At 56.7% G+C, this 25,196-nt stretch overlaps 1 protein-coding gene across 8 annotated transcripts in view; it reads left to right on the top strand.

The window, feature by feature from the left end:
• The first annotated feature begins 10,769 nt into the window (after positions 1-10,769).
• Positions 10,770-25,196, top strand: part of GRM4 (glutamate metabotropic receptor 4) — a 101,099-nt gene continuing 86,672 nt past the window's right edge. For 6 of the 8 annotated variants that reach the window (XR_014251253.1, XR_014251254.1, XM_082415059.1 and 3 more), the window contains exon 1: positions 10,992-11,599. Coding sequence is in view for 6 of the 8 variants with exons in the window: in XM_082415059.1 (XP_082271185.1) it covers positions 11,081-11,599 (519 nt within the window). In the remaining 2 variants the exon portion in view is untranslated. Of the gene's footprint in view, positions 11,600-25,196 lie in introns of all 8 variants that reach the window. The other 2 variants (XM_082415061.1, XM_082415058.1) reach the window with 2 other exon arrangements.

Genomic DNA, 25,196 nt, shown 5'->3' on the forward strand with positions numbered 1-25,196 from the left:
CCGAGCCCTCGCCGACGCGCGGTGAGTTGTGGCCCGCGGGGAACGGGCAGAGGGGACCGTGCCCTCCGGCCTCTGGGGCACGAGCTGCGGCGGGGACTCCAGGGCTCGGGGATGTGGCCTTTGACAAGCTCCCGGGCTCGGGGCTGCCCAGAGGGCCGGCGGACCGGAGCTTTCGGGGCTGGAGGGCGCGGGACCCGGGCTAGAGGGTCTCCCCTCGGGGCTGGGGCCGGCTGTCCCACCGCCCCGAGACAGGCAGTAGGGCAGCGGCTCTTTCGCGGGCCTGGGGGAAAGTGTCTCTGTGCCTGGGGTTGTTTCGGGTTCCCCCGATTGGGGGGTCGAGCCCGCGCTCAGGTGGGGGCGGCGGCATCAGAGCGCCCCCTCTGCGGAGAGGCAGGGCGGGCGGGGGCGCGGGCCGTTCTTTGCCCCCGTTCCCCGCGGTCTCCCGGCGGGAGAGCAGCGCCAGCCTCGCGCGCCTCTGCTCCCTGACCCACGCCAGCCCCGCGTCCCGCTCCCGTGGCCGCCCCAGCGTCGCCTTCGTCTCCGACCGACCCCGGCGCCGGAGGCTTGCTCTCGGCGGAGGCTGGATGGGACGGCACCCCAGGGTCTGGGGTCTCCCCGCGGCCCCGGGACTTCACGGTCAGGTGCTTCTCGGATATTCGGGACCGACCCTCTCCGGGACCCTGATGAACCTTTGCTTCTACGCGGCCGCGGGGCGGGCAGCCGGGCCGAGTGTCTGTGTGTGTGTCTGTGTGTGCGTGTTTTGTGTGTGTGGGGGGGTCCCCTCCGGGGTCGGCTTTCCCCGGCGCTCAGGAGCTGAAAGCGCCCCCTCCCCGCGCGGGGGCGGGGCTGGGAGGGGGAGGCCGCGACTGCGAGAGGCGCCCCCGCACCGGGACGGTCTGAGGCTGTTTGTGCTGAAATGGGGCGGCAGTGGCGGCGGCAGGGAGTCCTGAGGCCCGAACCCAAGAGCGCCCCCTCCCCCAGGCCGCGAGTGACACCCCCGCCTTCAGACTTTCCGTCCTTTTTGGAGGAGGCTTCTTGTCTCTTTCCCTACTCCGGTCACCCTCCCTGCCCCTGGTGCGGAAGAAAGCTGCTTTGCGGGACTGAGCTGGTCTTGCTTAATGGGGTGCCCCAAGCCACGTGTCTGTTGGAGCCGTGGTTAGTCTGTCTGCTCCTCTGTCAGTCTGGCAGAAAGCCAGATGATGGTGGAGGGAGGATTGTGTGTGTGTGTGTGTGTGTGTGTGTGTGTGTGTGTGTGTGTGTGTTCCTCATAGTCCCTCCTCTCCTCCATTCTGGGGGGAGGTTGGGGACTGAGGGCTGGCAGGGCGGCCAGCTCTGTAAGAGTCTCCACACGGGGCACCCCATTCCCACAGCCTCCCATCCCTGGGCCAGCTCATGGTGGAAGTGAAGAATGTTCTAGTTCCCATTGCCCCTTCCCCAGGATGTGTCCTGGGTCTGCCTTGCTTTCTCCCTGGCTCCACATTGGATGCTGGGCCCCAGGCTCTGGGTGGGCACCTCTGCTCCTCAGAGGCCTCAGGGCGTAAGGTGGTGGGAGAACTTCCATGAAAAGGTGAGGACTTGCAGGAGCTTTTCTGATGACCCCTCCTGACGTGGCAGAGAGAATTCCCACAGAGCAGTCTGGAGGCTCCTGGGTGTGGACATCCAACGGACAGGGCAGGGGGCTTATCTCCTCTCCTGGGCAGGCCCTGGGACTAGTAGCAAGGGCCCCCAAAGAGGCTACAGAGGGGAGTAGGGGTCAGAGCCCTTGCCCCTCTCCCTGATCCCCTAGAGGACCACTTCCTGGAGGGCCTTCCCAGCCCCTAGTGTTCTGTCCTTGGGATGGGGTTGGGAACCTTTGGGGATGGTGCCTCTGAGCCTCTGCTTAGCCCTGGATGGGCATGCCTGTCCACTTGTGAATTTGGTGACCACTGTCTTCATCTCCCCCCAACTTTTGTCATTCTAGCCCTCAACTTTCCCTTAAATGTCAACATCTTCACACATGTCAGGGACAAAAACATCATAAAGTTCTTCCCTCCTGAGATCTTGCTCACTTCTAGGGCTACCCATCCCAGGGGCATTTGCTGTGAAGAGAGATTCAGAGAGGAAGAAGGCAATGCTTAACCCAAAGGAATGCTCTACCGGTGGTGGATTTTCAGGAGAGAGATGTATGGGATGTTGGGGGTGGGGCATGCAGCACATCCCATAAAATAGGTCCTGAGCTGGTAGAAGGGGAGGAGGGAGCATGCCAGGAGTTGAGCTGCCTTCTTGGCCTCAGTGGTCCAGCATAGGCTGCTCCTCCCACCTCCCTCCTCTCTCCTCCCCCAACTTTCCTCTGTGTGGCTTCATTCTGTTGGAGGCTTGACATCTCCAGGAGGGAGCGCCTTGCACAGCGGCAGGCAGGCAGCTGAGGTAGGTGAGAGAGTCAGCGAGCAAGCCTGTGAATGAGCAGTGTGCTGGCCAGACAGGTTGGGGGTGGGCCCAGACCAGAAGGGCTCTGCAGCCCCCACCTGCTTCCTGAGGGGTCCCCTGCCCAGCTTCCAGGATGCTTGGCCACACCCGAACCTGTCCCGCTGCAGGGGGACAGCTGGCAGGAAACGATGGCACCAGGACCATGGGCTTCTGAGCTTTATAATTACAGCCACTAGACACATCCTCTCCCTTAGACAAGTGTGGGGCTGGCAGCCCCTAATTACCAGTGACCCCAAGACATCTGCCCACCCCTGCTGTCCTCCTCTGCTCAGTCTAGCACCCCATTTTCCAGTGGGCAGGCCCCACTGGCAGCCTGGGTAGCTGGGCCTGCCAGCTGCTGGATGGGAGATTATCTCACTTCTGCAGAGTGAGGCCGCCTTTGCCACCCAGAGAAGGCACGGGGGAGCTGGCATCTGGGCTCTGGCCCTGCTCACTGGGGCTGGCAGAGCTGCTGGCTGCCCAGGCCAACCTGAGGGAGGAGGCCGAGGGGCTTCCCCTGGTGGGCAGCGGGCCCGAGTGGAGGGCACCAGCTTTCTGTTCCCCCCCCACCCCCCCACCGCCCAGCCTGGTGGCGGCTCCTGGAAAGAGCAGGAAGGGCTTGTTTCCGTGTCCACTCTGCCCTAGTTAGCAGGGGACTATCAAAAATTAATTTCAAGATCTCACTGCCTTTGGTCCTTGCCAGAGTGCAGGCTGCCTTTTCTCTGGCTCCTGGGAGCTCTGTTTCTTTCCTGGCTGTGCAGCTTCTGGCCTCCCTCTGTCCTCTGCTCTGCTTCTCTTCCACTGTCTCCCTGCTGCCTCTCAGCCCAACCCCAGGCATATAGCTTTGCCTTCCCAGCGAGCTTCTGCTCCCCGCCAGTCCTGGAGTCAAGCTCTGGGGGCTTCTGCCTCAGTACCGCCCCCCCTCTGCTCCCCCAACCTCTCTTTCCCTGCCTGAGCTTTGCTCCTGAAAGGGAGGCTTATAAAGGGAACCTGCTTAGGAAAGATGAAGCCTGCCCTGCAGCCCTGCCTCCCAGCCCCCCAGCCCACAGGGCAGAGAGAGTCTCTAGCCGCTTGTCCAAGTTTCTCTTGGCTCCTTGGAAAAACGAGCACCACAAGGATAGTAAAAATCACCCTGAAATGAAAGCTGATGACTCCCGTCGAAATGTTTTATAATTAACCTCACCGTTTAGCAATCTCGTGGCAGCAGTGAGGCATAAATATATGTGTACACACATATATTAAATAAATTGGGGAATGCAGTGCATAATGACATTATCTGGACCCCATTCAATTAAGGTAGATATTATCTGCAGTAATTGGGAAATGCCAGCCCATAATGACAGCCCGTGCCATTTCGGCTGGAGCCATGCTGACGAGCAAGCTGTGGTGTCTCCCTAAGCCTCCCTCTTCTCCTGGAGAAAGCCCTGGCCGCCCAGGGGCTGTGATGACGCCCTGGGGAGCTCAGCTGGCTGGTGGTCCCAGGCTGGGCCACCTGCATCGGGACCAGGAGGTTGAGTCCTCCCCGGGTCCCCCACACTCAACCCGCCCAGCCACCCCTCTGTCCCTCAGGGGGACAGACTAGTCTCTGGACCCGTGTTCTGGTTGGGCTATGACTTCTAGTAAAAACACTTCATCGCTACAGGGTTATTTTTAGATTTGAATATAGAAATAAAGATTGGGGACTTGACCTGGATTCTTAAGTTTTTGGCAGGTGATTGCTTCTCAGATGTCACGGCCCCTTCTTTGTGCCTGGCCTCAGGGTGCCTTAGGGTGGGAAGTCTCCCCCACCGCTGTGGTTCTGTTCGTGGCTGTGCAAGGCAGTAGGGTTTGGACATGGACTCCCTAAGCCAGTGGGCCCCCGCTTTCCAGGGCAGTGCCGGGGTTCAGGAGGGGAGACAGGAAGAAGGAGGAGAGAGGAAGAAACAGCATTAGCAGGAAGCCCACAATAGCAACAACTGCAAACAAAGGCACTTGCCCACTTGGATGTTGTGCTGGAAAACTGGATGGTCCTGGCAAGTGGGGGTGGGGTGAGTTGGGGCCAGAAGGAGAGGCCTGGGGGTCTGCATGGGGGCTGCTGGTTGGAGGAGACCTTGAGCAAGCGTGAGCTTGGTGGCTGGCCCTCTGGCTCTGGGAGAGTGGGAAGGTCAAGGCTGGGCATTTTCTGAGCTGAACTGGTGGGACCCAGTGCCAATGAGGTTTGCTTGCTTTGCCTTCCAACTGATGGGAGCTGCTGTGGCCTTAGCAGGTGGCTGCCTTTGAGCCTCTGGTTTCTCTAGTCCCGAGTCCCTGCCTGCTGTGCTCACAGTGGGCCCTCCTTTTTGCATCCACACCATGGCCCACAAGGTCCTGCTTGATCTTGTGCTTGGAGCCCTCTCTGACCTCCTCTCCTGCCTCTCTCCCTTCCCACTGCCCTCCAGTCATGCTGACCTCCTTGCTGTTCCTTGAACAATGAATGCTAATCATATGCCCACCCCAGGGCCTTTGCACTTGCTGTTCTCTCTACCTGGGATGTTTTCCTCCCAGATACATGGCTCATGCCTTTACTGTTTTTAATCTCTGCTCTAATGCCACCTCCTCTGAGAAGCCTTCCCTGACTATCTTTTTCTGAAAAAGCTCCTCTGAGTCATTCCCTTTCTGCTTACCTGCCTTGTGTGTCTTCATAGCCCCTTGATCCCCTGAAGTGCCACCCATCTGTGTGTAGATGTATTTATTGTCTCTCCTGCGCCACTCCCCACTGGGATGTTGGCTTCACAGGGCAGGTGTTTGTATCTGTTTTCACTTCCAGCGTTTCCCCAGTGCTCAGAACAGAGTCTGGCACACAGCAGGAGCTCAGCACGTATTCGGATGGCACCTTGGATAACTGAATGGTCATGGATTATATTCCATGACTGCCCACACAAGAGGGTTGTAAGAATTCAGGGTAAGGTCTGAGTCCCACTCCGGGAACCTGGAATGCTGCTGCAGACCCCCACTCCCTGCCCTGGGCTCCACACTGGTGAGGGTGGTGCTGTGCTGGCTCTGGGCAGGGACCTGGCTTTGTCTGGTTGTTGATTGAGAATTTCCTGCATTCTGAGCCTTGGGCTGGGCACTGGGACACCGAGATGAGGGCGGCCCTTAACGTGCTCCCAGGCTTATCAGTGCCAAATAACAACACACAGAGAGAGGCTTTATGGCATTGGCTGTGGAGGAAGGAGATAAGGGGAACTAGAATCATCAGGGCAGGCTTCCTGGAAGAAGAAGTATCTCAGTTGCTCACTTGAAGGGTAAGCCCCACAGGGAGGAGGCTGGAGGGAATCCAAGGGTCAGGGAAGCATGGGCAATTGGTTTGTTTCCCCCTTCTTAGTTTCCGTTGGCATGAAGCTCAGGAATTATGTCCTCCATCCCTTCCTTCTTTCCTTCCACACTCATTTCTCAGTGCCCACCGCATGCCCAGCACAGAGCCAGTCACTTTTGAACCAGGCCCTTGTTTTGGAACAGGGAGAGGATGGCTTTTGAAGTGAGGTCTGGGGTGTCTGAACTTGGGAGGTTCCTGATCAGGCCAGGGAGCTGGAACAGCTCAGGGAATTGAAGGGAAGGGGGCATGGGGTCCAGACCCCCACTCTTCCCTCCTTCTTGCTCTTAGAACATGGCTCGGGCTGGGTCAGTGCCTGGAGCAAGGCTACTCTTCCTATTATTCTAGAAATAGATTATCTGGGAGAGAAGGGTGGAAAGACCCCAGGGATCATTCAGTCACTTCCACAGACCCTGGTGGGGGATGCGAGGCACCGTGCAGGCTGGGATGCAGAGATATCAAGATGAGGATGATGTGATCCCCCCAAGTTGTGGTCCAGGTGGGGAGAGGGTTGTTCTGCTGGGGTTTGAGGGAGATAATTGGTCACCCCCTTTCCTTAAGGACCCAAATCATACAGGTGGAGATTTGTTGCTGGTGCAGCTGGTGGGGAGCGGGCTTCTGATGACCTGCTTCCTGGGTTAGGCTTTGTCCATTTGAAAGGAGACTGTCTAGCAAACCACACCTCTGCCCAGCCAGCGCAAGTCCCCAGGGGGATAGGAGAGAGGGGGGCCTTAGAGGTGACCTGCAGTCCCAAGGGGGTGGGGGTGGTGTAGGAAGGAGGGGAGAGGCCTCAGGTTCTCCCTCACTGTCCCCTTTGGGGAGTGGAGCTGCCAGCCGCTCCTTTTGTGGAAATGTGAGATGTGGGCAATGAGGCGTCTAAACAGCTCAGGGGGTTCAAACCCCACTCCACCCCTCCATTCACAATCCCTGAGTTCTCCCAGCACCTGGGCTGGGCTGGGCCCAGCAGAGGTCAAGGTGAAGAGAGCTGAAGTAGGTGCTGGAGGGAACTGGGGCAAGCAGAGGGGGAGGGCCACCATAGGTCCGGAGGCCTGGCTCAGGAATGTCGGGAGGGTGTGCTGGGGACCCCGGGCAGGCGGGGAGTCCTCTCTGGACCTGGCTTTCCTCGTTCCACACGCTCATCCCTAGGGGCTGGGCTGCTGGCCTGCAGAGGAGCCAGGAGGCTGAGCGTCCCCTCGGAGGGCTGGAGGGGAGACGGAGCCGCTCTGGTTGTGGCCCCCACCCCTGGAAGCAAAGCGCAGGGTCCCTCCCTCCGACTCTGCCCTTTATTTCGTGTTTGGGAGAATTCTATTTCTTTAGCTTTGGGAGAAGAAAAAGCAGCTCAGTGAAAACTAAATTGGAGCTTACTAAGTCACAGTAGCTCTCTTCTGGTTGTTGTTTTGTGGTTTGTGGTTCTTTCTGGCCCAGGCCCTGGCTGGAGAGGGAAGGGTTGAGGTCAGGCAGGAGAAAAGCCTGGAATCCTGCTTGTTAAGACTCGGAAAGGGTCACTGAGGTAGGTTTGGCCAGTTCCTCGGGCGTCTGAGAGACCCTCAGGTGGTGGGGCTGGCTGGGCTAAGGGAGGGGCCAACTGCAGCTCTTCCCCCAGCCTCCCCTCCCCCATCCCCTTTCACTGAGGAGAATGTTCTGGAAAATGCCATTGGCCAGTGAACTATTGCTCTACCCTGTGCTCCTCATCCCTCCCTGTCTAGTTCTGTCCTCCCCAGAGCGAAAGGATCTAGCAGGGACAACAGAGGGAAGTGAGTAAGGGGCTGAGGAGGGAGGTGGGAAAGGGAGACTGAGGACGGGAGAGGAGACCCATCTGGGGGTGGGTGGCCATCCTGGTGATTTCACCCCCTCTAACTGTCCCGGTTTGAGCCTTCCTGGCTGTTTTGGACCTGGGGGGTGGTGGTCTGAGGGCTCCCAGCTCCCTCCTCCCCTGCAGGTGGAGGTGCCCCGTGGGGGAGGGAGGATCAGCCTGGCTCCCCGTCCGCCCCACCCCCAGCCTCTGCTCTCCTGGCTCCTTTCACTCCCAGGTATTTTTACTTTTCCCTGGTGCCTGTTATGCAGGATCAAAGGAAGGAGGGGAGGCTGAAAGAGGCAGTGGTTTGCCCAGCTCTTGGAGAAGCTCGGAAAAGGCAGGCCTGTTAGGTCTGAGGGCTGGAGGGGACTCGCTGCAGGCAGGCTGGGACCCAGTCCAATGGAGGGAGGCCTTGCGGGTGTCTGAGTAGCTTGGGGCAGGGCCTGGGGCCTTGCGGTCGTGATTCTCATCTTGCAAGTATTTGCCTTTCTCCTCACTGAGGCCTCCTTCTCCTGTGTGGCCTCTGTCCTTCCCCTGCCTATGGTGTGTGTGTGTCTGTGTGTGTCTGTGTGCGGGCACTGATCAGCCCAGAGGTGCTCAGGCTTCAAGAGAAGCCAGTGTTGAGCCCTCACAAAGGATCTGGAAGCCTGAGCAGGGCCTGACTGTCAGAAGCTGCTGTGCATTGGTTTCCCAGCCTGAATCTGCCCTGTTGCAGCCTCGGCTCACCACCTTGTCCTGATGCCAAAAATCCCTCCATTTGAAATTCAAGAAAACCAAGCCTGACTTCCTAGGATGTGGGAACTGGGCAGGGCCTGAGAGACCCTCGGGGCCAGCGTGGTGGGGTGGTCAGGGCCTGGGCGGCCTGCACAAGCTCTGTGTCCCTGGGCTGTGTCACTGTTTGACGTTTGGTGCCTCAGCTTCGTCATCTGTGTGATGGGGATAAAAGTCCCAACTGGCTCATAGGGACGTGAGTGTCACCTGAGAAGCACTTGCATGGTGGCTGGCACACAGCACTGTGTTGTCCTTTGCTGTTATTTCTCCAAGGGGCACAACTGGCATTTGGACAAGACAGTGTTTCATTGTGCGGGCTGTCTCGCCCATGCCATCTCTGACCCTGCCTGGACGCAGACTAGTAGGTGACTCTCTCCCATCATTGTGACAACTGAAATGCCCCCACAGGGACGGGATGGCCTCCAGACTGGGTCTTATTCCAGCCCATCCATTTTACAGATGTTGAAACTGAGGACTCCCCGGGGGGACAAGTGTGGCCTCCAGCAGGGCAGCAGCAGGACTGCGGGGTGGTCTGAGGCTTCTGCTGTTTCTCTTCTGAATCCCCTAGAACTGGCCTCAGCAGCTAGTATCCCCCATCCCCTCACTCCCCTCAGCCCCCTGGGAGAGAGATCTGATACCTTACTCACACAAAGGGGTGAGTGCTGATGAGGGTTCCACACAGGTGTGGCTGCCCCTCTCCTGTATTTTAACAGCTCTTAAGCCTTCCCCAAAGCACAGACCGCCAGCCCTAGGTCACTGAGTCCTGGCTTCCTGCCAGCTTCCCCAGGCTCTCGCAGCGTGACCGGTGCTGGCTTTGAATCCTCACCCGCCTTGACTTGCTGTTTGACTTTGGCACAGTTACATGGTCCCTCTGGGCTACTGGTTCACCTGCAGAAGGGGGCTGAGGAGAATTAAGAGCCATACTCTTGGCCTCTGAGGAGCTAATGGAGGAGGGAGCATTCTGATGCGGGGGTAAGATGTGAGGTGAGGGTTTAGAAGAAACCCGGGAGCTGAGGCTGGATCCTGGGCTGTGCCCCCTCTCCTCCTCTACCCCTTGCACAGACCTGGAGCAGTCAGGGACTCTGTGGGGTGGGGGATGGGTGGTTCTGAGACCACCACTTGGTCTTGATAGAGGGACCATATTTCCAGGGACACCTCCCAACCCAAACACAAGCTCTTCTTCCAAATGGCTAGGGAAACTGAGGCACAGAATGGGCAAGTGGCTGCTGGTCTTCATTTGACAAACCCATGGGGAAGGGGGCCTTGGGGTCTCCCCCTAGCCAAGCCCTGGCTCAGCTTTCCGCCTTTCTCCCTGGGGCCTCCTGAGTCGAGGGGAGGGAGGTTGCTGGTGGTAAGGGAAGGCTGGGCCCACACAAGGAAGTCCTGGGGAAATTAGCCCAAATTAGCCATGAGAATGAGGAAGAGCTGGTACTCTCTCCTCCACCCTTGCAGATAAATATTTAATCACAACAACAATAATTAACGACGATCATCATCACAATGTGCACTAGCTCAGGCCAGAACCCAAGCCCCACTCTCAGAGGGAGGAAGTGGGGAAGAGAGAAGGAGCAAAGAGAAACTAAGAGAGAAAGACCCTTAGAGAGGGGGAGGGGAGGGGGAGGGGAGGGGGAGGCCCAGCAAGAGAAAATGAGCCTCAGTTGGGTTGACCGCCCCCCACCCCCCGCCCGGGGTGGGGGTGCAGCTGGGGTGGAAATGGGAGGGTCCACCTAGCCCTCCCCAATTCAGCAGAAGAACCCCAAACCCCGGCAGCCCCAGCTTCTCCCTGGCCTTCAGGCTGAGCAGCTCTCAGCCAGACTTCTCCTGGGGCTTTGTTGGCTTTCCTTGTCTCTGAGTCCTCAAGGAGCCCAAGTGTGTCTGGTTCCAGAGCTGGGAGCCAGAAAGCTGGGTTCCAGGCGGCGTTCTGCTGCTCGCCCCCTAGTGTGACTCGGGTCAGGTGCTCTCCTGCTCTGGGCCTTGGTTTCCTCATCTCTGAAATGGGCTGTGCCCTGTGGGACCGGTTTCTGCCTGCTCCTTCCTGTGGGTGAGTGTTGAGAGGGGTCTCTCTTCTTCCCAAGCCTCCCAGGCTGTTGCCTGGGGAGAGTGCTCTCTGAGGCCTCGGGTTTGATGGTAGTGGGCACAGGCCTTAAGAAATCTTCAAACACCACCCAATTTCTGCCTCAAGTTCTCCCATTTGGACCAAAGTCGAGCAGCAGCTGGGAGGAAACCAAGTTCAGGAGATTTGTGGAGTCTTTGGCTATAACCTCCAGCATCTCCTGCTCTCAGGCTCCTGATGAGAGATCCGAATTGCTAATGTCTTCTTTGGGCTTCTCTTTGATTCTCTCTCTCTCTCTCTCTTTAAGGTTGGTAAGAGGAGAGCATTGGAGCTGTTTTCTCCTTGATGCCAAGATCTGCCAAGCTAGGAGCACTCTCCTGCTTTCACAGTCATCCGCCAAGAACAGGCCTGCAGGACGTGGGGACCAAGCCCAGAGCTTTGCTGCACCCCAGGCACTCCCTGCCGTCTGGGAGCATGGCCTGTGCCCGTAACTGAGCGTTGCCTGCGGGGCGAGGACCACCAGTATGGTTCAGCCTGTTGGCTGCCATCAGCCGCCCTGCTGCTGAAGCTGTGCTGGAGAGACTTGTGGGGGCTGCTCTGCCCCTGCTCCCCCAGGCTGTGGGCCAGGGGCCCACCACGGCTAGGAGGGAGGCCTGCCGTTCATGGGTCCCTAGGGATTTCCGAGATGCCTGGGAAGAGGGGCTGGGGCTGGCAGTGGGCCCGGCTGCTCCTTTGCCTGCTCCTCAGCCTGTCTGGGCCCTGGGTGCCTTCCTCCCTGGGGAAGCCCAAAGGCCACCCTCAAATGAATTCCATCCGCATAGATGGTGACATCACTCTGGGAGGCCTGTTCCCGGTGCACGGCCGGGGCTCAGAGGGCAAGGCCTGCGGAGAACTCAAGAAGGAAAAGGGCATCCACCGGCTGGAGGCCATGCTCTTTGCTCTAGATCGCATTAACAATGACCCGGACCTGCTGCCCAACATCACGTTGGGCGCCCGCATACTGGACACCTGCTCCAGGGACACCCATGCCCTGGAGCAGTCGCTGACCTTTGTGCAGGCGCTCATTGAGAAGGATGGCACGGAGGTCCGCTGTGGCAGTGGCGGCCCCCCCATCATCACTAAACCTGAGCGCGTGGTGGGTGTCATCGGTGCTTCAGGGAGTTCGGTCTCCATCATGGTGGCCAACATCCTTCGCCTCTTCAAGGTTAGTGCCTGCCCAGCTCCTTTCTCTTCTTCTCCTCCTGAATCCGAGGGAGAGAGTGTGTTTCCCAGCACCCCCAGCAATATCTGAGAATTTGGGGCTGACCTGTGGTGAGGAGGGACCCAGCCCCGTGGTGCTGACCGTGGTGCTGAAACAGCACCTGCTGCAGGCAGCTCCTTGATCAACTCCGCTCCTCTGCGGGGAATTCTGAACCAGGAGGGGAAAGGAAGTACTGGCGAACAACAGAAGGGAGGCGGAGATGGGCAGACAGAAATATAAAAAACCCAGACAGATGGACGAATAGAAATTTAGGTAGATAGAAAGGTAGACAGGTTAAAAGCTAAACATAGAATGGGAATGTGAATGTTGGAGATTGCCAGGGAGAAAAAGCAAGACTTTTGTTTTGACATTGTTTTTCAATAATTGCAATTGCCAAGAAAGATCTGTTTTTCTCCTGGGTAGTTGAGAAAGCCCCGCGTGGCCCTCCTGCTCCACCTCAAGATTATAGTCAGAAGATGTGTCCTGATTTTTTGGATGAGGTGTTGGCTACTGAGCCCGCAGTGAATGGAGATGAGGACGGGAAAAGGCCTGGAGGAGCGGGCAGTCCCTGTTTCTGGTGCCCTTGGCCCTGAACTTAGCTTCCCTGGCTCATTACCTTCCTTCTGCCCCTCTTCCTTGCACACCTTTCTCCCTTTCCTTCTGGAATCCCTCCCTGCCCCCTCTTTGCCGCCTCCCTTCCTCTCTTCCTGGGGCCGGAGCTGCTGATTTGCAATTCAATTGGAACCAAGTGCTTCGCTAAGCTGCTAAAACTACTGAAAGCTACTGGGTAGAGAGAAAAACATTACAAGCATTTTACCAATAATTATGTGCCTGCTCCTCTCTGGGAGCCTCCTCGTTTGCTGCGTGTGCGTGTGCGTGTGTGTGCGTGTGCGTGTGTGTGTGTGTGTGTGTGTGTGTGAGAGAGAGAGAGAGAGACAGAGAGAGAGAGAGACAGAGAGAGAGGGAGAGAGAATAGGGTGAGGAGGAGGAAGGGAGGCACAAAGGGAGCCTCTGGGTCCCTTCTTCACTCTGGTGTTAGATTCTTGGCCTCTGGAATTGGCCCCTTGTCTCCTCAAAGGCTCCAGAGTTAGGGAGTGGACGGAGAGAGGCTGTTTGGCCTCATGCAGGATGGGAAGTGCTGAGGCTGGAGCCGCCTCTCCTGGACCCTTTCTGGAACACGTTTGCCCAATCCCATGATGCCTCAGTACTTGGGGGGCATTTCTGGGGAGTGGGGTAGAAGTGGGGATGAATGGTGCGAATGTCCCTGTGTTGGCTGCGGGGGTAGGTGGGAAAGAAAGGTGGTTGGAGGTGTCCTGTCACAGCAGGGGCGGGGTTGGAACTTTGCCATAGGCTGGTCTGGGCCACGTGTGCTGTGCAGTCCTTGCCTTGGGGCCTTCTTCCTGTAGTGCTGGTTTTGCTTGATGATCCAGATGAAAACACTATTTTAATTTAAAAACAAATGGCTGCATTCTGAAGGATGCAAAATCATGCTGAAGCCGGAGACTTGAAGGAGACTTTGCCTTTGTAGTGAGCAATCTGAACAACCCCTGGGGAACAGTGTTGCTCGTGGGCATTTGTTGCTGGGATGGTTGGGGAATGGGAAACCGGTCCAGTCCCTCCACCTGCCCGATTCTGCAGTGAGGAGTAGAGACCCAGAGGGGAGGGGGAGCAAGGCTCTGTGGTCCCAGGGCCTAGTGATGGCTTTCGTGAGCTGTGTCATCAATTCAGCCTGCCTTCCCTGGGCTTGGGAGGTGAGGCGACCTGGGTCAGCAGATGTCATCCTATCTGAGTGGGGCACAGTCCCCCAGCCTTTGAGAAGGCCAGACTACAGGTGGGGCTGCTGCAGTGTCCTTTTCTGAGCTTTGTATTAAACACCTTGGTGAGTCTGGGTGTTTTAAAAAGTGTTTTATAAAGATGATAAATCAACGTGATTGGGCCCTTGGGGCTATGACATTGGTGAGGGTCCTTCCCCACCATGTCCCAGAAGGGAACCAGTACCCACTTTATAGGGAGGTGGAAAAGATCAAAGGAGCTGAGAGGTGTCACCAGACACATGGCAAAGGCTCTAAGAAAGGTCGCTGCCAGCGTTAGGCCTTGAAGCGGGCTCTTGGAAGCCCCACGCAGCAGTGGGCTGTGACTGCTATGCTGACCTCTCCCAGGATGGGGAAGGTCGCTGGTGGGGTGAGGGGGTGTGGGGCCAAAGGGCCTCACCAGCCGAGAGCTCTTCCGCTGCCCATCTGGTCACATATGAATGTGGCCGTGGCCTGGGTTTTGTCTGAGCCTCCTCAGATCACAGGGAGATGAGTGGGTGGGGAGGTGGCGGGTCGGGATTCCCCCAGCCTGCGCAGAGAGCAAGATGGGACTGGGAGGTAGAGGCCTAGGGAGGGGAGAAGGAAGGGGGACGGAAGGGGCCTGTTGGGAAAGGAAAGGGAACGGGCGGTGGGGGAGATGGGGAGAGAGCCAGCAGGAGACAGCTGGCTATGGTCCGAAGTCCCTGGGTCCCTTTTAACAGCGTTGATGTTCCAGGCTGGCGACAAGAGGGCTCCTCAATAATTAAACTGATAGAAATGAGAGGCTGGGCCAGAAACTGAAAAGCCATTTACAGAGACCAAAAGGTTGAACTTTGAGGAGGGAGGTCAGGTGCAGAGCCTCAGGCAGGGAAGGATGAGGGAGGGGCATCTTGGGGGCCGGGGGAGCTGCGGTGTCAGGTGTCTGTTTCAAAGGGCATCACTGCGCCCCAGTCCCGCTCTCCGCCAAGGCTATTAGTGGGGTCTGCTGGGAACTTCTCCCAGAGGCTGTGATTACAGCTCTCTGTCCTCCGTGAGGTGGATTTCCTGTGCAAAGCTTAGAGAGGAGCTCTGGGTTTGGGGGCACGAGGGGTAATTTCCTGCCTGGAGAATGCTGATGGGGTTCCGTCAAGGCCAGGGTATGAGCAAAACTCACACCTGCCAGAGCTGGGAGGGGCCAACTTCCTGTCGTACAGATGTGGAAACTGAGCCCTGATTAAGGGACGGGTCAGGGCTGTGGTCAGGCCCCAGCTCCCAGAACTGACTCCTTCCAGACTGCCTGCCCAAAGCAACTGGGTTGGAAGTGGGCCTCAAACCCAGGCCTTCATTAGGGATCAGAAGCCCTGACTTTGGGAAGTTGTGGGTCTGACAGCTTATATCCTTTACTCCCCTGTTCCCACCCTCTCCTTCATCTTCAGTTTGGCTCCATTCTCCTTGTTAAGGGAATATTGATGGAGGTAAAGAATACTTTTCAGAGGAGAGCCTAACGCAGAGGACGTGGCCTCTACAATACTATGTCGTGGGGACAGCCCAGGTTCTGAAGCCAGTCAGATCTGGGTTTGAATCGCTGCGCCACCAGAGTTACCTCAGCATATCCACCATATCTACTCACCCTACCAGTCACTTACACCATAGTATGAACGAGCCAGTGAGATCTTCTCCTGAGAGCAGTTATTGTTGGGGGGAAAAAGAACATAGTAAGTGCCCTGGAAGGAAACAGTTTTCAAATCCTTGACCTGTAAGAGCTCAGAAGGATCCAGAAATCATTGCATTGAGTCCCTCATTAATCTTGCAGTGGAGAAAAAAACAACAACAACAAAAACTGAGGCTTGAAGATGGGAATATGGCCTAGCATGGTGGTTAAGAATCTGGACACTGGAGCCAGACAGCTTTCGCCACCTTGGCAAATCGTTTAGCCTGTTTGTGCGTCAGTTTCCTCCTTTGTAAAATGGGGATGATAGTGGTCTCCTAGGCCTGGTGTGGGAATTAAGGGTTAATGTCCAGAAAAGGCCTAGCCTGGTGCCTGGCACACAGTCAGCCTGCAGGAAATGTCATTGCACAGCTTGTAGCTGGGCCTTAAGTCAGCATGGGAGACTCCGTTGATGTGGAGAGGCTGGACCGGGTGGGCAGGGACAGATGGTGACCTTTGAGGCTGATCCTGGAGAGGACCGACCATCTGCTGGGCCTCAGGTGTCTCCCTGCAGTGTGGAGACTGAGTGGCCAACTTAACTTGCAGGTAATGAGGGTTTTCTGGCTGTCACCACAGTGGGGTTTGAGCACTAAGAGTGGGGTGGAGTGGAGGGAGGGCAGGAAGGGGCAGGTGGGAGAGGGGATGCCAGCCAGCAGGTGGAGGGCAGGTGCCCAGCTTCCTAGGAGAGGCTGGGCCAGGGACACTGGTGGGCGACATTGGCTCTCTGGGCCACGTCAGCCTGGCCTGTGAGGGCTTGTCCCTCGCAGGGCTGTGAGTGCTGTAAGGGTTTGTGGTGCTTTTTAGAGAAAGCTGCCTGCCAGGTGCTTGGCTTGTCTGCCCCTCAGTGCCAGGCCCAGGGCTCCTGGGGAACCTTTGTGGCTCAGCTGATACCCCATGTTCTGTTGAGGATGTGGCTTTCCTGTCTTGAAAGTGTTTTCACTGCACAACCAGGAGGAACTTTCAAGAGGGTCCACCCACTCTCCCACAGCCTGCCTGTCTTCCTTGAAGACAGCTCTGTCCTTGCAGCGCCCAGGCCAAGAAACTTGGTGGCATTTTTGACCTCTGCCTTTCTACCATCTGCAAATCCTGCAGGCTCTCCTTTAGGACACGTTCTCATGCTGGAGTCTCCTCGACCCCCACCTTGTGCGCTCTCACCCGGATCCAGAAGAAACCTCTCTCCTCTCCCTGCTTCCAGACAGGCCTTTCCACAGCCCAACCTTTGCTCAGCTAACAGAGTGATCTTGCTAAAAGCCAAATCCAATCTGCTCCCCACCCTGCTTAAACTTTTTCTTGACTTTGCATTGCTCTTAGATTAAAACGCAAACTTCCAAAATGCTTGCCAGTCTGACAGACCCTGTGCTACCTGGTGCCCTGACCACATCGTTTTGCCTCTCCTGGGTGCACTCCATACCAGTCCTACTGTTTTCTTTATGTTCCTTGAAGACACTGTGCTGTTTGCCCACCACAGGGCCTTTGTACCTGCTGTCCCGTCTCTATTGGAATGTTCTCCTCCTACTCTTTGAGGCTGGATCCTTCTCATTCAACCTAAAGTTTAAGTGGACTCTCTTCAGAGAAACACCCTCCATCCCCCAGTTATTCTATATTATTTTCCCATCTTCCCCTTCATGACCCTCACCACAGTTTGTAGTCATGTCCATATTTCTTTGTTTGTTTTCTTGTTTCTCTTGGCTTTGCCTCTGGCCTGCTGCCTGTTTTTGTATGGCCCATGGGCTAAGAATGGTCTCCGTGTTTTAAATAGTTGAAAAAAAATTAAAAGCAATATGTCATGACACAGGAAAATTATATGAAATTCAAATTTCAGTGTCTGTAAAGTTTTATGGGAGCGCAGCCATGCCTGTTCATTTACACATTGTCTAGCACTGCTCTTGAGCTATGCCCTTGGAATTAAGTAGATGAGACAGAGACCATCAGCTGACCCCTGCTGGCCTCTAAGTTGCGCCTATAGGACCCCAACAGATGCCAGATCCATGGGGGGCCCTCAGGAAATCATGGCTGAAGGGACTCATGGAGAGTGAGCCATTTGCAGCCCCCATGTCTCCCCAAACTCTGCGGTGACAGCAGGGTGGCCCCCGTCTGCAGAGCCTGCATGAGCTCCTGGCTATGGGGATAAGTGTAGCTAAGCTCACCTTACCATGGGGTCCAGCCACTGGCCACCAGTGCCCACCACTTTGGTGACCCCTGGGCCACCTGTTTCCTCCCCCCAAATACCTCCAGCTCCTCGCTGACTTAACGGAATTCTTTTCGCTTAATGCTTTGTTCCCCGTTAAAGGGTATCCCCATGTCCCACTGTTGGCTGTTATTAGAGATTTGTCCCAAGACTTACTCAGTAAATGTTCGGGAGTGAATGAGGGACCCTCCTGAAGAGGTCGTTGGGGTAAAATAATCACAGCATTTACATGGCATGTATCCTGTGTCAGGGTCTGCCCCAATCCTCACAGCAACCCCCAGGGGTAGGTGCACAGTGGTTATCCCCATTTTACAGACGGAGAACTGAGGCTCAGAGAAGCTAAGCAAATTCCCCAAGGTCACACAGCTAGTAAGTGGTGGAGCTGGGATATGAACCCAGGCTGTTTGGCCCTGAATCTACCGTTTTCACTGCTCTGCTCTCCTTTCTCTTGGTCATCAGATATTCTTGGGTGAGATCTGGCCCAATACTCACTGTGTGGCCTTTCTGAGCCTCAGTTTCTGTATCTGTAAAAAGGAGTGTAATGATACTCATTTGGCAGCAGTGATAAAGTATGCAAAGCCTTTAGCGGGTGCTTAGGGGATGCTGGTGTTACAAGAACAGGTTGGATAGACATTAAGGTGTCTAGCCAAGCAGCCGAGGGGGGCGGGGAGGGATGGAAGAGGTGCAGGAAGTGGTCTTGCTGAGGGTGACTGTCAGGGCCTGTTCTCCTGAGGTGAGGACCACACAGCCCTCCCTCTGCTTTTACAGCATTTCTCTTTCCCCCAAACCCTAGGTGTCCCTTTGTGGTGGGAGTCTGGGTAGGGGGCCTCAAGACCCAGGGTCAGGCCAGCATCTAAACAGAGTGGGGAAGGAGGTGAGGGGAGGGAAAACGTGGCCCTGGGCAACAGCCCTGACCACTGAGTTGCCAATTCTCTCTGTGCTCCCGGCAAGTCCTTCCCTGTGGGTGGGGCACTGGGGTACAGATTGCATCGCCTGGTGGTTCTCAAGCCTGGCAGCTCATCATAGTCACCTGGGGAGCGTTGGATTCCTGGGCCGCCAGTGGTGAGGAGCCCTGGGGCTGGGTCTGTATTTGCACACCTGCTGGGAGGCTCCGCTGGCCGCTGGCTGAATGCTCTGGGTCCTCGTGGGCGTCCCGGTATTCCCGTCCCATCTGGCTTCTCCAGCGAGCGCCCCCGCCCACCCCGCAGCCCTCTCAAGCCCACTTCCTCTGATGTGCACCTTCGGGTTGCAGGACCTCTCTGAACACGGGAAGTTTGGGAGTGGAAACAAGAGGGTTTCAGCTCTGATCACTGGACTGGCAAACAGGCTCATTACTGGGAATGAAAAGGAGTGGAGGCCTTTGGGGGGCCTCTGGGTAGATTTCCTGGAGATGCCCTGGAGGGAGGCCTGGTGGGCTCCTGGAGCCTGGGTAGGGCTGACAGGGCCCCTGGGCGAGGTGTGTGACATTGTGGAGGGGCCAAGGTGGGGCTGAGCCTGGGGAAGCTCAAGTTCATGACTGCTGGTTTCTGGCTCGCTGTCCCCCATCTGGACCTTGGTTGGCCCATCTGTAAGAATCCATTCATTCGTTCACTCACCAAGTGTGTATTGAACATCTCCTCTGGGCCTCGCTCTGCTAGAGCTGTGGCCTCCATCTGGCTGCACATTGGAATCAGCTGGGGAATTTAAAATTCCCGGGTACCCGAGCCCCACCTCAGGATTTTGGATTTAATTGATGTGAGATGGGGCCTGGGCTCCCCAGGTGATACTCACGTGGAACCCCAGGTGGAGAACCGCCACGCTAAGCAACTTTACAAAGCAGGCAACAAAGCAGATGGAGGCCTGGCCCTCGTGGGCTTCCACGTTTGAAGGGAAGGCAGGCAGTGAACAGGTAAAACACATAAACGTATAATTGTCACGGGAGAGCAGTTCCTTGCAGGACAAAGCAAGGAAGTGGCTAGAAAGCCATGGGGGGTGGGGGTGCCAACTTAGGATGGTTGGAGGTGGACTTTTTGAAGTGGGACATTTGTGCATAAACTTGAGTCGAGTGAAGGAGGTCGCCCTACAAATATCTGGAGGAAGAGTTTTCCAGGTAGAGGGAACAGCAAGTGCAAAGGCCCTGGGGCAGGACTGTGCTTGGTTGATGACTTGACCTAGGAGCTCAAGAGGGAGGACCCAGACAGCCCTGGGGGCAGGGAGAGGAGGATCAAGGGGGCTCCAAAACCCACATCTGCTCCTTCTAGCTGCAAAGGGTATTGGGGGAGGAGGGTTACCAGGATTCTGGTGACCTTGGGCAAGTCACTGAACCTCTCAGGGCTTCAGTTTCCTCACCTGTAAAATAGGTAGGTGGTTCTTGACCAGTCCTTGTGAAGCCACAGAGGTGATGGGCAGGAGATGTAAGGGTAGAGCCCATGTGAGAGGCTAGTTCTTTCTCCTGGCTCTCCCCGTGCTGGCCTCTGGCCTCCCCCTCCCAAGCCCCCTGTACCTCTTCTAACTCCTCCCCCTTCATTTCCCTGCTCCCCGCTCCCTGACCTGAGGATGAACAGAGCTGGAGACAGGAGGGAGGCAGACGGGGACCCTGAGGGGCAGTAGCTTTCAGTAGTCAAAGCATGGGCCCTGGGCCAGATGGCCTGGTTCATACCCCTGCTCTGCCATTTATTACCTGGGAGGCCCCTCTCTGTGCCTCAGTTTCCTTGTCTGTAAAATGGGGACCCTTGTAGCCCCCACCTCATAGGGCCTTGTGAGGATTACATGAGGAATACACAGAAAGAGCTCAGGGCAGTGCCTGGCATGGGACTCTGGATATTGGCTGAGTGCCTGGCCCTGGGGGGGACAGCCCAGAGCAATGGCCTTGCAGGCAGCCACACAGTAGGTCACTCAGATCCTGGCCCCAGATCACTGGGCCTCTCTGGACCTCACCATCTCATCTATAAAACGGGCAGAATCACATGCACCTTTCAGGGTGCGGATGCAGAATGATAAGAATGGGGAGCGGGTGGCAGGGTGGGCGCACAGTAGGGTCAATAATATTTGTCCTCATCTCTTGCTGACAGAGTATCCAAGGGGCCTTCGAGGAGGGGTGTGGTCTGGGCCATGCTGGGTGGGGGGCTCTGTGGGGCAGAGAGGCAGGTCGCTGGCTTTGGGCAGAGGAATGACTCTGGTGAGTGTACCCGAGTCCCCCTGTGTGACGGTCCTGGGGTCCTCCCGACCCTCCCAGTTAGGTGTGGGGGATGGTAGGGAGATCTCCGGCTCCCCCCTTGGGGAGGGCTGAGGGTCGCCTTACCAGAAGTCTCCCATAGCTTAGGGACCTGCGCTCTGGGCCTGGCTCTGCTGCTGACTCACTATGTGACCTTGGGTGGGTTGGCTGCCCTCTCTGTGAGCCGAGGGCGTTGGATTAAGTGGGCTCTGACCCCGGTCCTTTACCTGGAGCCTTTCCTGCAGAAGGAGCGACGAGCTGACTCCTCAGGGTTCAGGCTGACCACCCGTGGCCTTCCTTGATCGTGGGCCGTGCTTTCCAAAGCCTGCCTCCCCGCCTTTGCCTGGGCCATGCCCTCCTCCTGGAATGTCCTCCTTGATGCCTGACGGGCAGAGTTGGGCTCCTCCTCCAAGCCCTGACTCAACATCCAAGACTTTCCTGACCCTCCAAGGTCTGAAATCCTGGGGTACATGGGGTTTCTCGTGTGGCATTCTTGGGTCTCCCCAAAGTTCATGAGCACGTTGAGGGCAGGACTGGGTTGGACCTCTCTTGGTGCCCGGCCTGGATACAGACAGAAAGACAAATCAGGGAGCCTGCCATCCTTGGGACCAGGAGTTGGACCACACGAGGGAGCTGTGCCTGCCGTGTGGGTGGGGCGCACAGGCTGCAGGGCTAAGCCCACTTTACTTCCCTCTGCCCAGCCCGGTTTGAACTGTGTACTTTTCGGTTTCCCCCGAATTATTAAACTAGCATTTTTATGACCAAGACATGTTGGAAATGAAAAGAAGGAGAATTCTGCTTTATATTCCAATTGACCTTTTCACTTGCCACCCGCTCAGGGGGCCTGGGCTGGGGCGAGGTGATGAGACACAGGCCCAGGCCTCGCCTCCTGGCGCTGGTGCTGGGGCTGCTGTGGAGAGTCCTGGCCGGAAGCTCTGTCGGGGGAGGGGAGCAGGGACACCCTTAGTCTGAGGCCCTCTTTCTCTGTACATGTGTCCCCAGCCCTCTGACTCATTCTGTCTCGCTCTGCAGCTTTCTCTGTTTCCCTCTCATGGCCTCCCCCATCTCTCTCTTCCTCCTGGTCCCTTTTGGACTCTCTCTGGCTCTGTCTGGGTCTCTCCCCGGGTGACCTGGGGCAGCCTCATCCCGGGGCCCCGTGGTTCAGGTAGGATGTAAAGCGGCTGCCAAGCCCACCTGCTCCCGGCCGGGCACCCCCCAGCCTCGTGCCAACTCTGGACACCCACCTGCCTCACACCTGGATTACGGTCGTCGGTATCTCAGCGCTGAGCACTTCCTAGTGGGTGCCCAACCCACCCAGGCCCCCACTCCTGACTCAGGTTGCCTCCCACAGAGCTCCAGAAATTTCCTTGGAGGTATGGCCTGGCCGCGGGTACACCTTGATGCTGCTCTGGGCTGCGCTTTGCTTGCCCGTGGGGTGACAAAGGCTGGCTCTGTGTGCTTCGCAGGGCTGTGGGGAGACCAGGCCAGGCACAGGGGTGTGGACCTGCTTCAAAAAGGGAAAATCCTGGCTCTGCCACGTACTGCTCTGTGACCTTGGGCAGGTCACGTAACCTCTCTGAGCCCAGTTCCTGGTCTGTGAAATGGAGAGGGTGGTTGTGAGGGTTAAATGGGATGATGTAGAGTGGCCAGCACAGGGCCTCGTGCCCAGAGGTGCTCAAGGACAGTAGCTGCGGCGCCCTGTGTTCATGCGCTACTCTCCCCACCCCCTCCTTTCATCCCTCATTCCTGGACCTCCATCCTCCCTGGGCCTCCCTTTCTCCCTGGGGTCTGCTGAGAGGTGCCCCAGGGTGACCAGGAGGCCTGCGCTCTGCTCAGCCCTGGCCCAGCGCAGGGACAGTGAGGGTGCCACCAGGCCGGGGGCCCAGGGAAATTTTAAACTCATCACAGCTGAACTGTCTGGAGGGCGGGAGCCCCCTGGGTCCTACCCCCGCCCTGGGCAGAGTGGAGAGGGGCCCTGATGGTCCTCCATGTCTCCTTTTAGGGCTGCAGAGCAAAGAGAGGCAGCTCTTACCTCATTCTCCATCGCCCTGGGGCTGTGGTTTAGGGGAGAAGACAGGGCTGCGTTAGCCTCTGTCAGGGCTGCAGGCGGCAGGGGGCGTCTGTGTTCAGTGTAGCTTCCTCCCAGGCTGAGCAGCCTACCCCCTTCCAGGCTCAGGTTCTGGAAACTGCCAGGGAATCCAATGTGGCCCCCACCCCAGAGGGGCAGGAAGAGGGCAAAGCTTAACCCTTAGGAGTGAATTCCAGGTGGGAGACATTTGAAGTTTAGGCCTGGGGGGGTGGGGCTGTGAGGGGCGTGGCTTCCACCATCAGCTCAGTTCAGAGAGGAGACCTACGGAAAGTGGGGTGCAGGGAAGTGGGGTGCACCCAGCTCTCACAAAGAGTCTTTTATTTTACTAAAGATGAATGGCATCTCCCATGTGGGTCTGAGAGGAAGGGGTTTCCCTCGTTCACCGGGCATCATATATTTTAATAATGCACTCTTTCAAGCATATGGAAAATTATAGAGAATAATATAATGAACTGCCCTTGTAACCACCCCCTGGCTTGGTCAAATATTGATATTTTTACTCTAATTGTGTCAAAACTTGTTTTCTTTTTAAAAAAGAAAACATTGCAAATATAATCAGAGGCCCCTGCTTGCGTCTCCTCATCCCACTCCTTTTCTTCCCCCCACAGAGACGGCCCCAGCACTGTCCTGTATGGGTTGTTTTTAATTCCTTTAATTCCTGTGCACTTGAAAAAATATATATATATACATATATCTCTCCATAAATAATACTTAGTTCTGTTTTGCCTGTTGTACACGTGATAGACACAGGATCACACTGTGTGTTCTGCAGGTGCTCAATGTCACATTGCTCTGTGGTTTTCTTTGTTCCTTTCCTTTTCCAGGTAGCTCTCCACTGCAACAGTGCCCAGTGTGATTGCTGTCCGTTTTGTGTGGTCACCTAGGCAGGTCCCCCGAAACTGGTTCTGTGTAACCATCCTTGCCAGCGTCTCCTTGTGCTCTTGGAGAGTTTCTCCTGGGTCACACCCAGGAGCGGAATTGCAGACTCATGGGGAATAAACCTCCTGAACTCTCCCAGAGGCTGCCATGTTGCTCCCCACTTTCTGTGCCAGGGCACTGGTTTCCAGACCTGCCTCACCACTGGGATCCCCAGGGGCTTGTTAACACAGGTGTTCCCGGGGTGCCTGGGCCTAAGCCAGCCCTTCTAAGGAGACAGTCATGGTGTAGAGTCTTATTTCATCAAGGCCCCGGGGGCTTCTTGGACCTGCATTTGGAAGTGCCCCTCCTGGCTCTGCCACAGACTTGCTGTGTGGCTTTGGACCAGTTGCTAGATCTCTCTGAGCTAGGATACCCTAATCTATAAAATGAGGATGACGATGATGGTGAAGACTCAGTCAGGGCTGGCCTTTACTCCCTAGGGTATAGCCTGTGGTGTCTCCAGGGTGGCCGCAGCCTGGCTGGGCTCTGGCTTCATCCAGAGGAGGGATGTCCTCTTTGACGCCATCTGTGAAGTCATGCTTGGATTCATTGTTTTGCTTAACAAACATCAGGGCCCCCTGCTTTGTGCAGACTGTGCCATGCTTTAGAAACTCGGAGTCTAGGCCAAGGACCCTGACCTTGGGAGTTGAATGGGGCAGTAATTCAATGACAATGATGTGAGTGCTCTAATGGGGGTGGACAAGGTGCCCTGGGGGTGGGTGAGGGGGGCCTCTAACCTGCCTGGGGGGGAGGTATCAGGGAAGGCTTCCTGTAAGAGGACAACTAGCTGAGGCTTACCAGCCAGGACACAATTAGCTAGGTCAAGGGGAGTGCTGGTGGGCAGGGGAGGGCATTCCAGGCAGAGGGATCTGCGTCCAATGGCCTGGTGGTGAGAGAGAGAGAGAGAGAGAGAGAGAAAGAGAGAGAGAGAGAGAGAGAGTGAGCCTGGTGTGCTTGTGGGGGCCTGGCTCTCACACCTGCCTGGGGCTGCAGGAGCTGGGCCTGACCAGGCGGCTGCCTTCCCCACAGGGGTCGCTCTTGACAGCAGGATGGCCTTGGGTCGCAGCTGGAAGGGGTTTATGGGAAGCCTGAAGTGTGAGGAAACGTTAAGTGCCTTCTAAGTACTTTGATTATTTTAAATTGCTTAAGTGGTTTCTAAGATGGTCCTAAGTATCCCGGTGACATAGACACAGAATCAATTAGGAAAGTACAACAAACTCAATAAGAGGAGAGTAGCCCCCTCACCTGCCTTCTCTGCCCCCATTCCCACCTGGGCCTGGCCGCTCAGCCTGGACCAGGATCCCCTCCTCTCGCCTCCCAACACCAGACTGGGGATCCCCCACCGCCTGTGCTGGGCTCTCCCGGCCTTGAGTCCTGACCCCTCTCTCAAGCATTTCAGTTGGGGGTCGGGGAGAGAGGGCGTGTGTGTTTGGGGACCTGACAGGGTCTCCTTTAAAGATGCTTCTCTCTCCGGAATGAGCCTTTTGTCTGGCCGCTGGGGGACCTGGAGCACCCTAGGCACGGCCTCCTTTTCAGTGACGGCATTATTGCGTGAGTGCATCAGACCTTCCCCTGGGTGTTCAAAGGAGCCAGAGGACGTACCCCAGCCCCAGCCTCGCCTGCGTGCCACCGCTCCCTGCGTGCCTTCCAGAGAGCTCTCAGCCAGGGCGTGGCTGCCGTGTCACCCACTCCAGGC

The sequence above is a fragment of the Balaenoptera physalus genome (genome assembly GCF_965194825.1).
Source record: "Balaenoptera physalus genome assembly, chromosome: 11".
In the NCBI taxonomy this organism is placed as follows: Eukaryota; Metazoa; Chordata; class Mammalia; order Artiodactyla; family Balaenopteridae; genus Balaenoptera; species Balaenoptera physalus.